Below are 11,017 nucleotides of genomic sequence, written 5' to 3'. Positions count from 1 at the left end.
ATGCCGCCTCTTCCTGTTCTGATGAATTTCATCCGTGCGGGCCCATATTTCATCATGTTGAAGACCAAGAATGGGCCTTTGGGATACCACCACGAGCAGGTAACCCTGTACATCAAACATGCAAATCACTTAGCAAAGGGGGACATCCCCGAGGGTTGGGCCGAGCCTGCAGGATACAGGTCATTCGCGGCAGGGTGGAACAACGAGGACACACCCAGTGCCTTTCCTGTTCAACATGGAGGTACTGTGGAGAAGCTTTCCGACATTCGGGTAATCTTAGACGAGATATTCCCACCCACACCAGTCAAGAGGAAAGCTGGGGAGCAGGGAGGTCGAGAAGGCTCCCCTGCAGGACCCAGCTCCGGATGAGTTCTAACCGATGAGGAGTGGGCTACGGCCAATCGCGCTGTATGGGCTGAGGCGTCTGCTTCACAACGCCGCAGGGATCGCATCAGGTACGCCAAGAGACAGCGACAAGAGAATCGTTCCAAACGCAAAGAGTGGGGACTCAATACAGCTTATTCTCTGCACGTTGTCGGACCCCCCAGCCTATCCCCCGTGCCCGAAGACGTGCTTCCTCCCTCCGACACAATGGAGATGGACACGCCTGGCACCACCACCGCCGCTGACAAGGCCTAGATGAAGCTTGAATGTGGGATGCTTTCTTGAAAGCATCGGAGGGCGTATGTAGGAGATTCATACCGGCTTCGTGCCGGCACTCATATCTTATCTCTTTCTTTCTTATCTTCTTAATCTGTGGCTCTTCTACTTTACTGTGGAGATCCCGCTTTTCTATTACTTATTGCGCCTTTTCTTTTACTCTAGCCGAGTTCTCCTTATAGTATAGACCCTATTTTACTAGTATATAAGACCTAACTTACTCCTACGTACTCCCTAGAACTACTCGAATAGAGGTTCTTTTCACCTGGTCTTTCCTCCATTCGACTACTCTCTGCTTCGTCTAACTCTCGTGTGCTGTTACTGCTGACTTCCTGTCACAGTACCATCACATACCATAGCAGCTAGTAGTTTGTGGGTGGCTGGGGGCATGTATAATTTGTAGTTTCACTCTTCGAGACTTGGAGAGACCTGAAATAGTATATTTATTATTACGGTGAACATAATACAACACTACGGTTTACACAAGTGACCTCAAATTTATACTGTATGATCTCCCTCCTGCTCCTCCCTCTTCGCTGCCAATCGCTTCCCAGAGTTACTGTTAGGAGGGGACCTAGATAGTTCAATCTTTTCAGCCTTGAAAACATCACTAGGAAAAAGAATGTCACCTCAAATTGTTGGCATCGGACCTGCTCATCCTCGGCACTCCGGACACTATCAAAGAGTGACATCGTATGGGGAAGGGCACAACTCATTGGCTTGAATAACCCCCTAAGATGTTATGGAGCGAATCCCAAGGAGAGAACCATTATCAAACTCACCAATGCTTGACTTGAGTGCCCTTCAACACGACCACTTCCTCCTCCAACTCTGCAATACGTCTCTTCAAAAGACCACTAGTTGAACTTGATGCATTGATAGATGAGAGGATCCAAGCAGGCTGGAAATCTGCGATTCTTGGAGAGGTGGTGACGTTGCTTGAGAGCTGCGACTTCAGACTGTATTTATATTGAAAGAAATTACGTTGGAGTTCCGAGCTCGGAAGAAGACATCCGTGTCGGAGAAGAATAGGCCTAGAGGAGATAGTTCTTGTAGATCTGGCTCTGGCCCGATAGGCCTCCACAGCGAGAAGGAAAATGAGTAAGTAGCGGTGAGTTAAAACTCAGAATGAACCGCGAGCTATCACGTGGTACATCCGAACACAATGACACGATCGCAAGATCTCCGACTCGGAATCAACTAATTGGGCATCGTTTTTCATGCCATGCACCCCGTCTCACTTCTCATAATTTTCTTAGTGTCTGATGTTCTTTTTCCTTTCTCCCGTCTCCCGCTGATTCTGGCTGAACAGTGAAAATTCAGTAGAGCATCCAAAGGATCGTGACTTTCAATTCACAAGAACCGCTGTGAAGCCAATATTCGACTACAGGGTTAAATAAAGCTAGGCCATCCTCCACACACAAAACAGGAAACGATGGACCAGACCATGAAGACCATGATGGCGAGAGGCTCCCCATAGAAGGTGCTGATTCTGCAGTGGATCTGTAGCTCGACATCAATGATATGGGGTTTGCTGACCTGTAATACATTTATGTCATCGTTTTAGACACCTAGGAATTAAATTCAATTCTTACTACCATTTTTCAATCAGTTTTGAACCAGTCTGTGCAAGCCCAGCTACATTTTATTGTGCTTATGGTAGTGATACATGAACTGAAAATAATTCTATGCAATCTCAAAGAGCAAGTAATTATTACGTGGGTTTATAATAGCCTATGAAAAGGGCGCAACATTACGCCTTGGTTATATGGGCCTGTGAGGCCTTGACGAGGCGGATAAGAATTCCGCCGGACCGTGGTCGCCGCAACCCCCGGCAATTTTTTTCCCAATCTGCTGATGCGGGAGCAGATCGGCAGGCCTACTATCTTTATTTTCTGCGAAGAACATGCTTGACATTGAGGGCGTAAAAGACAAGTCACTTTGTTTGAAGATGGGATCACGGTTCACTCAGTGGACTATAGCGCAAGTGAGCAGAGCTGAAAGTAGAACAGAGAGGCATTTCAAGTATGTTCCGCGGTTTTCGCAAGTGAATACAATATGCCCCGTCCTTAGCTTCCTTCATGTCGACATCATCTGAGATCCGGATGTGGTTGGAGGGATGCGAATATGAGATTTGACGCCCTCTTGTTGCATCGCGCAGTAGGTATGTCAGGTGTAGTGGTTGGGGCATCAACGTGTCTCATCAGGGGATGTGCATGGCGTAGTTTCAGAGTCCGACTGGGACCGGAGATAGGCGATGCAATGGAGAGATGGAGATAATACTAATGAAAGCTTAGGAAACCTGTAGCAGTGTGCTAGTCTGATAAAATGTGGTTAGTGTTCGGTCTCAACGTATAGAGAGAAAACAGAGAACCTGACAAGCGCATGTCGATAGGGGGAGGGGACATCGTTATCTTCTCGTCATCCATATCATCATATGACTCATCGCTGTTGGCTTGGAAAGCTAAGTCTCGTATTTGGGAAAACAGGGCTATCGTGCATTCGGGGCGAACGGCGGAGCATGTGTGGGGGATGCGTAGCGGTGTAGCAAGAACAGTGGATGGAGTATTGTCCTATGGTGAAGTCGTCTTCAAAAGTTCCTGCGGTGTAGGTCGAGGGATCGGGTCGGTAAGATCCGGCGAGCTCCCAGGTGATATGGTGGAATGCATGTAGGAGTCGACCTCCCATTCAGCAGCTCGGAGATTGCGGTGCCTGTCCTGCGTTGGAATATTGCGGTGCGAGCTTTCGGGGTAGAATCGGCGAAGATCGAACTTGAAGATGATATGGATCTGGACCAAGTCGAGGATGCCTACGGTCGGTAGGTCCTAGTAGATGTGCTGGGAGATGTGAAACGGAATTTTGACAACTAGCGGCGTGGCAAGCGGCAACTGTCTTCGTTTTATGTGGCTTGGACCACCCAGCCATGGCGTTATTCAGCGAAAGCCACGATGGCTACAACGACCAAGCCCTGAGCTATGTTTGGGCGAGGGGAATATCGTAGGGACTGTAGATGAGGGCCTTCCGAACAATGCCCCTTCGACGACATCACGAAGGAACATCATGAAAGGAGTCAAGGTAGCCTTCGTTTCCGACTGGGGATTTCAATAGCCATGGGGTCTCCGTGTGTTTTCGAAGGAAAAAAGTGTGGTTGACAGGCGGAATGGTGGATGGCGCTGCTATACGTCAGCGTTATGCCCTGCTTGTATGCGCCATATGATGCAAATTTAAAGTGATTAGCGACCAGAGTAGGTTATCGAGATACTCCTGCTCTGAGTATACGGCGTTATCGTGGTCTTGAAGCCGTGTATCTCAATTACTACCGCTTAGAAACGAATCCAGAAGGAAGTTCGCGTTTTCGGTGACACGGTAGTTGATATTTTCTGGTTATCGTAAGTGAAAGATAACCAGACAGGGAGGAAGCGGACAAGGAAGATGAGGCAACGGTAGACACGGGTGCGAGGGAATGGTGCTGAAGGCTCCACTGACACTGCCAATGAACAAGTTCTCTTTGGAGTTGGCGTTTGCGTTGCTGAAGGAGCCTCTTCTCGGCGAATGACTATTACGATCTGCATATGGAAGTTGCGTCAGCGCAAGCCCAACAAGGTGACGATGGCAGATATACCCTGGAGTCATTGCTCATAACACGCTGGATGATGGCGACGCGACCCTCCAGTCACCAAAACGTCCCGCCTGCACGATGTCTTCCTCCTGACCCATCTCCACATCACCCTCCGCCCCAGACCGCCGCGTTAACATCTCGTCCTAGTCCCATTCAAGTTAAGGAGCACTACCTTTGACTAAATTAACCAAGGAATATCCGCAAATGTTGACGAGGAAAGGTTTCGTTGGGTAAGCATGCCAGAACTCCTAGGGGTTGAGAAGGTACGCATGCCTGAGTCAGTGCAGAATCCTCGATGGCGGTGAGACGAGAAAAGTTCAATCTTACCCGGTTCGGGCCGGCTCATTTCTCAGCCACCGTCCACGACGTCCGTCCAGTGTTTTCCTCCCCCGTTTCCTGCATCCTATGGGATTAGCTATCGGGCTCCGAGTCCTGTGAGAAATTTTCTCTCGATCGGATACTAGGTGTACTGCCCGTTTACTATCTCGTCATTCTTCTGTGTGCTTACCGCAGTCTCTTCTATATCCTCTTCATTTTATGCTTATTTCTTCGTACAATCTTATCCTGAATTATTCGCTCTAATGTATGTCACGCAGTTTTGATTCTGGATGTTTGGAACTGAACGAAGTGCAGTGTTTCTTCTCCTTCGTAAGGCAATGTCATCGTATTTCTCATCAGTTCATAGCACTCTACAGATGTTTCTCCCCACTGCCTATACACGCATCAACATATGCATCATCCGAGGCTCCCGCAGATTCTCGATGGAAGATCCTCCGCAACCGAACATATAAGTAGCTTCGATGCGCTCTTCGACCAGCCTAAATACAAGGACGCTGACCTCTCGTACACGCGTCATTCAAGTTGAAAGGCCATCATAAGCTTGTGCAGAGGAATAACCTGGGAATTTGTTCGAAAGGGACTTTGAGCAAGCGCGTCGTCGGACGAGGAAAGCTTTCACTAGGCGAGCACGTAAGGAATGCTGTCAATTGAGAAGGGCTTGTATGTGCGTGTGCCCGAGTTGGAGCACAATGCCTCTCGAGATTCTACTCCCAGTGTGCAACAAAATCTCGCCTTCCCATAGTATCACCGGCGTGTGTATTGGAACTCCTTTATTGGTTGCAAAAAAGCCATACACACACAGCGCCGACACAAAATACAGATGAGCTTTGAGTTCAAAGACGTCAGCAAGGAAGGGCGAACTTGAAGGAAGCTAAAAGTCGACATACCCTCAAACCAGTCTGCCGCCCATCAACAGGCTTCGAATGACTTTTTCATCGCCAGAGCCTCTAACTTCACATATTAAAACGGACACTCTCTTCCTCGTCGTTAACGGTAGTAGAATACAATACGTGCTGTGGAGAAGATCGGTGAGGGGGACGACTGGTGAAACTGTTATTCTCACATTAAGAACATCCCTCCCTCTATTTGCATCCTTTGGTTGTATGTCGCGCTCAGATGCTGGTCTTCTGTTGCATTATTGCAGCATGAATTTCTGGGCTGGACAAGCAAATACGGACGATGGTATGATCACATTGGACCAAGTGGATGATAGCTTTCGGTCGGGAGGTATTAGTTAGTAGATGCATTGGAGGATGTGAAATGAAAATTTCGCGACAACTAATTGCCGGTGTTGACCATTTTCCGGTAGCTTTGGACCGCCAATCCCTGCATGTGTTCATGATAGCATGAGGGATAACGGACACATGCCAGCGGTGTCATTCAGCAATATCCACAATGGCTACAATGACCAAAGCCTGGTGGGGTGCAGCGAATACCGTGGATGAGGGTGACCCCAGCGTTTCCTTCTTTCTATCAAGTGGGATATCAAAGAGGAACGAGCGAATTACATCCTGGGAAGAGTCAAGACAGACGTAGTCCGCCACTCCCTCACCGGTATTGAAAGCGACTTCGGACTGGGGACCTCCACAGTAATGGCGTCTTTGGTGTAGAATTGGAGGGGGAAAAACATGATTGACGAGCGGGATAGGGGAAGATGCTGCATCCTAACTCTGTCCTGGCTTCGTCTGCAAAGCCAAAAAGCAAGAAAAACACGAATACACCGAACCATTGCTACTGGTCCATCAACGTTCCCGCTAGCACTGACTTCCAGAGAGGCACTGTTATGTGATTTACCCGAGAGAAATCGTAGTGCACACTCTTCCAGCTAATCCAGGCCGCAAGGAGTGCATGTTCGAGACGAAAACGTGGGTTACGAGTGAGACCATTAATATCAAGCCCAGATGCCATGAACATAATGCGATAGCAACGACTTCAGTTCAGTTTTGAGTGAAAACCCCTTGAATTGGAAACGGCGTTGATTAGGAGGTGTCAGGGTTAGAACGATCATACGAAATACGTCGGATGTCAAGGACAAAAGCCATACGCAGTGCCGGCGCAAGATACAGGGGCTTGGACGACAAGTCAGCAAGGAAAGTGAAGGAGAATAACACGGACATACCCTCAAAATAGCCAGCAGGTTTCAAAACAACTCACTTTTCACCAGTCTCTGACTTCGCTAAGATAGCAGTCTCGTCCCGAGTCGAAACGTCAACAACAGTAGAGTACGATGTTGAAAGGCGATATATATACAGGAGTACTGCAGAGAAGACAGATGAGAGGGGAAGTAGGGCGTGGCGAGGAAAACGGTAAACATAGTATTATTTGAGGATGAGATCGTCTTGGAAAGTATATTTCGTGGTGTAAATCAAGGGGCGGAGGAGGCGATAAACGAGGAAGAGACGCATAAAGATGTCTCTCGTAGTGCTGGTGACGGCAACAAACGACGATGCTTCAAAGGAGACTGCCAATGAACGACTATTCCTTAGAGTCGTTGGAATGCGGTGACGACCTTGACCTTCTCGATAGCCTTTTCCCTGCCTTGGGCACCAGATAACCATCATGAGCTTAAACGTAGTGTCAATAACATTTCGGCGAGATGAGAATGGTGAACATACCCAAACGGAGTCGTACAACCAAGCATGTTCCCCTAGCTGAACCATGCATAGCCCCCAGGACATCGACTCTACAATCATCTCACAAGACGGACGTATTTCTCCCGTCCCTCTCTCCACCTACAAAATGCCAAATTCTATGCCCACCTTCCTCCTAGACACCGAAAGTGACACACTGACGTGTCGTCTATGTGAATCAACTTTAGGCGTTGTTCAAGTTGAGAGGCCGCCATCTTGAATGTTGACGTTGAACGTTAATTTGAAGAATCTCCGCGCGAAAAAAAAACTGAACAAAACCATGTCGAGAGAAGAGCTTCTGTTTGCGTGCGCATCTCCAGAAGCAAGGACAAGCAGATAGGGAATGCTGGTGGTCAGTCGAGGCTTTGTGTGCCTGTGCTTCCTGGATGTCGATGATGGTCGGAGGATGAAAAGAAGAATTTGGATCTGGCTCTTAATACATAATTCGTCCCGATCAGTGCAATTCCGTCTTCAAACCTTCAAACCGTACTTCCTTCCTTCCTTCTTCCTTCCGATGGATCTCATCCAGAGAAGACGACACTACTGTACTGATAACATCTTCACGCAAGGCTAGTAATCGAGATAATTCACATATTGAGTATATTATCAATTACTAAAATATTCTGACAGCAGTAGTTCAAGTTCTCAAAATCCAGATCCTAGTGACGAGAGCATCACCGCTGGACGAAACCGTGATTATGCACGCAGAGCTGATGTCTGCGGACTGCCTGATTGCCGCCATGTGTCCAGCATCATATATGTTACAGCCGAGGCATATTATGTCCGCCTTCATGAGGTCATTCCGATAATATGATGCCTCCCTCGTCTTTGGGCGTCCTTCAACATCGTGCTCAAGTTCATCAACATACTACCACAAAATCCCGTTAAAAGATGGCCTAAGGTAGTAAAAGGGCCTACCTTCGCACCACGTATGTCACCTCCTCATCCGCATGCATCACCCTAGCAGTTACCCATGCTTGGAGTAGAGGCCGAGTCACTTTAGATCATAAAAAATGAAACTTTAAAAGGTTTTGTTTGAGCGAAGCTTTATCAGCCCTGAAAAGGCCATCTATAAAAGGATATGAAAAACCTTTCCCCCTATAGAACAATGGAATTGAGATAACGTTTCATTTTACAGCACTCAAAACGACGGCGTAAAAACTGAAGCTGAAATCAAAACCTTTCGGAATCCCGTTTTACGCCATCAAAAACGCGGCAGCCACCACAGTGACAGCTGATTCTAAAATCAAGCGCAATCTGGTTGCACGTGTATGAGCCAGAGAAATTGACACATAACCAGCAGCAGTAGTTTCGATACCAATCTCCATGAGGACTAACTCGCGTACCGGGACCAAATCGCCATGGGAGCGACGACTATCGTGAGGTCGGGAGATCTACCTAGCGCAAGGTCAGTAATTAATTGGGAGGTAATTGATTGGACTAACGTTGAGCCATGTTATAGCATATGGTTGCATTTCCCAGTGTGGGATCCATTCCGCAAGAATCGATGTTCTTGACGTTGGAGTGATCGTTGTTCAGTACGCCTGAGCTAAACATTTTCGTGTTAACAAATAGTTCACGCCAGCGATGGGTGGCGGTTATTACGGAGGAAATGGAGGAAGCGAAGCACGAAGAGTGATGGGCTGACTTAAATGCGAAGGAACGTCTTGTAGTGCTCGTGAGGGCTCCCCGCTTTCAATGCGTGAAAGGAGGATAGCGATACACATGTGAAATATTGGTGCTTCTGGATTCCGACAGTAAGTATCATATTATGTATATGCTCTACATTGAAATACAGGTCGTGGTATTGGAGGACCACTGAAACCACCATTTTCTCGAAGTTTAAATAAGCGCTACAGTGGATAACTTTACAAGTCTACATACACCTGAAATAGAAAGAAAATATGGAATAATGAGCAGAGGGTTGGCCTCATCAAACTGAACGAGTTCGCGAGAAGGTTGTTAAAAAGCTCAAGAAGGCCCGCTTTCCGAGGGAGGAGGCCTTCGAACCTCAGGTGTAGGCAACCTGCGAATCAACGTCCCTCTACTAGAGGGTTGGGCCTCTAGTGGTAAGTTGCTCACCATCAAGGTGTCCACCGCTGACAATATCCTCGTACCCAGGCGGGAACGTTACAATATTGTTGCCACCATCGTCAGCGTCTATCCGACCCGCATCATTCTCCCGCTGAGGCCAGCGTTCATCGGAGGCCATACGCGATGAAGAGAGGTGTGCGTGTCCCAACGGTGCATTCGGAATTGAAGGTCCAGCAGCCACTGAAGCTCTTCTTGCTCCCTTTGGCATATGTTGGGAGGTGGTTTCCATCACGGTATACGGGGTAGGGATAGGTGTATTTGGGTGAGATATAATGAATGGGGACTGTTGATGGGGACTGATATAGGAACTCGTATTCACGTCGTTATGCTCTGGCTGTGTGCGTTGGCGACGTTGCTTGAAAAACCATATGATTAAGCAAAGGGAGATGACCGCGATGCCTCCTACAACTCCTCCGACGATGGCACCTATGGGGGTTTGGGAAGCGGAAGGTGAGGCTCTGGTTGATTGAGATACCGCCGGGGCAGTAGATGAGGACACAAAGATGGAGGAGGAGGATGCTCCGGATGTCCCTGTCAAGGATTCTGTAGCACTGGTAACGCTGTTATCTTCAATCTGGAATACAAATTTGTCCACCGTTAACTGCGAAGGTCCCCGTGAATCGTACTGGTTTTTTAAGATTATCTCATGTATTCCTAGCTGATCAAAGGATTTAGTGTATAGGATGTCCTGCTTGTATGGTGAGAATGATAGCGTAAATGGATGGATGCTCACACTCACCGGAGGACTTTCACTGTCGGCACCAGCTCTGACAGCGTCGATGATCTCGAATTTGGGATTTCCGAGATCACAATCGATACATATTGCATACAACCCCCCACAGCAGCGAGGTATGCTGTAGTAGTAGAAAGCATTAGCTTTTACTGAAAAAAAAAAAAAGAGTAAGTGTCATTTCGCAGGAGTTATGTCGTCGCAGGGTCTCACCAGGAAAAGTGAAGGTTACATTGGCTGTCAGGTCGTCTGTCCAAGTTAGCGTCCCAATTTGATTAACGCTAGAAGCATTGTAATCATCATAATTCCATGACCCAGTATATTTGAAAACATCGAGTCTGTCGTCACAAGTGTAGTTACTATAGCCAACCATGGCACAGTTGTATTGCGATGCTGCAAGAGCAAGAGTAAGACCAGTGATGGGGAATGTCGAGAGATGCTCTTAGAAACAGCACACAGTATCTTTGGATTAAATAGGATAGGCTCGAACGATCTGAGTATCATGATTGCAATCAGTGACAAGTAAATGCAAGGGGGTCCTAATAATGAATTAAAAGACAGTGGGTCGATTAAATAATTTCGTGCACCGACGATGGACCTACCTACCTTCACGTGACATTTATGATGTCATTATGCTAAATTTGGGTATCTTTCGACTCAATTCGGTGAATATTTTGCCTGAAATAGCCGTGATATTAATATTGAAAGTGTTTTGAACATAATCTGTACGCTATCAAGTCTAAATCATGGCTGTGCTCTAATGGGATGTCGTAATGTCACCATGTCCAGTCAGCAGGGCCACTTTGCAATGGCATTGACTGAGTGTTGGTATCGCTAGGTATGATGCCCTAAGGTAAGTAGCACACTCAGTAGCATATATTGTATCATGTATGCTCTAAAATTTACCCTTGAAGTCCATTTTTAGACCCCCAAAATGGTGGTCAA

General features: G+C 47.4%; 3 protein-coding genes across 3 annotated transcripts; 1 reads left to right on the top strand and 2 right to left on the bottom strand.

The window, feature by feature from the left end:
• EV420DRAFT_1486517 (uncharacterized protein) lies at nucleotides 1–369 on the top strand (the record flags this gene model as incomplete). Its single annotated transcript, XM_060470404.1, has 1 exon — nucleotides 1–369. The coding sequence occupies one exon, from the start codon at nucleotides 1–3 to the stop codon at nucleotides 367–369; it is 369 nt and encodes a 122-aa protein (XP_060323059.1).
• A 789-nt stretch (nucleotides 370–1,158) lies between these two features.
• On the bottom strand, nucleotides 1,159–1,673 carry EV420DRAFT_1486516 (uncharacterized protein; the record flags this gene model as incomplete). Its single annotated transcript, XM_060470403.1, has 4 exons — nucleotides 1,159–1,257; nucleotides 1,311–1,335; nucleotides 1,443–1,619; nucleotides 1,645–1,673. The coding sequence occupies 4 exons, from the start codon at nucleotides 1,671–1,673 to the stop codon at nucleotides 1,159–1,161; spliced, it is 330 nt and encodes a 109-aa protein (XP_060323058.1).
• A 7,354-nt stretch (nucleotides 1,674–9,027) lies between these two features.
• Nucleotides 9,028–10,620, bottom strand: EV420DRAFT_1585001 (uncharacterized protein). Its single transcript, XM_060474778.1, has 3 exons — nucleotides 10,286–10,620; nucleotides 10,082–10,224; nucleotides 9,028–10,030 (listed from the first exon to the last, which is right to left on the bottom strand). The coding sequence occupies exons 1-3, from the start codon at nucleotides 10,443–10,445 to the stop codon at nucleotides 9,296–9,298; spliced, it is 1,038 nt and encodes a 345-aa protein (XP_060323057.1). The 5' UTR covers nucleotides 10,446–10,620; the 3' UTR covers nucleotides 9,028–9,295.
• Between the last annotated feature and the right edge of the window lie 397 nt (nucleotides 10,621–11,017).

This window comes from Desarmillaria tabescens (genome assembly GCF_030435595.1).
Source record: "Desarmillaria tabescens strain CCBAS 213 chromosome Unknown EV420scaffold_92, whole genome shotgun sequence".
In the NCBI taxonomy this organism is placed as follows: domain Eukaryota; kingdom Fungi; phylum Basidiomycota; class Agaricomycetes; order Agaricales; family Physalacriaceae; genus Desarmillaria; species Desarmillaria tabescens.
This window is presented reverse-complemented; position numbering and strand designations above follow the sequence as displayed.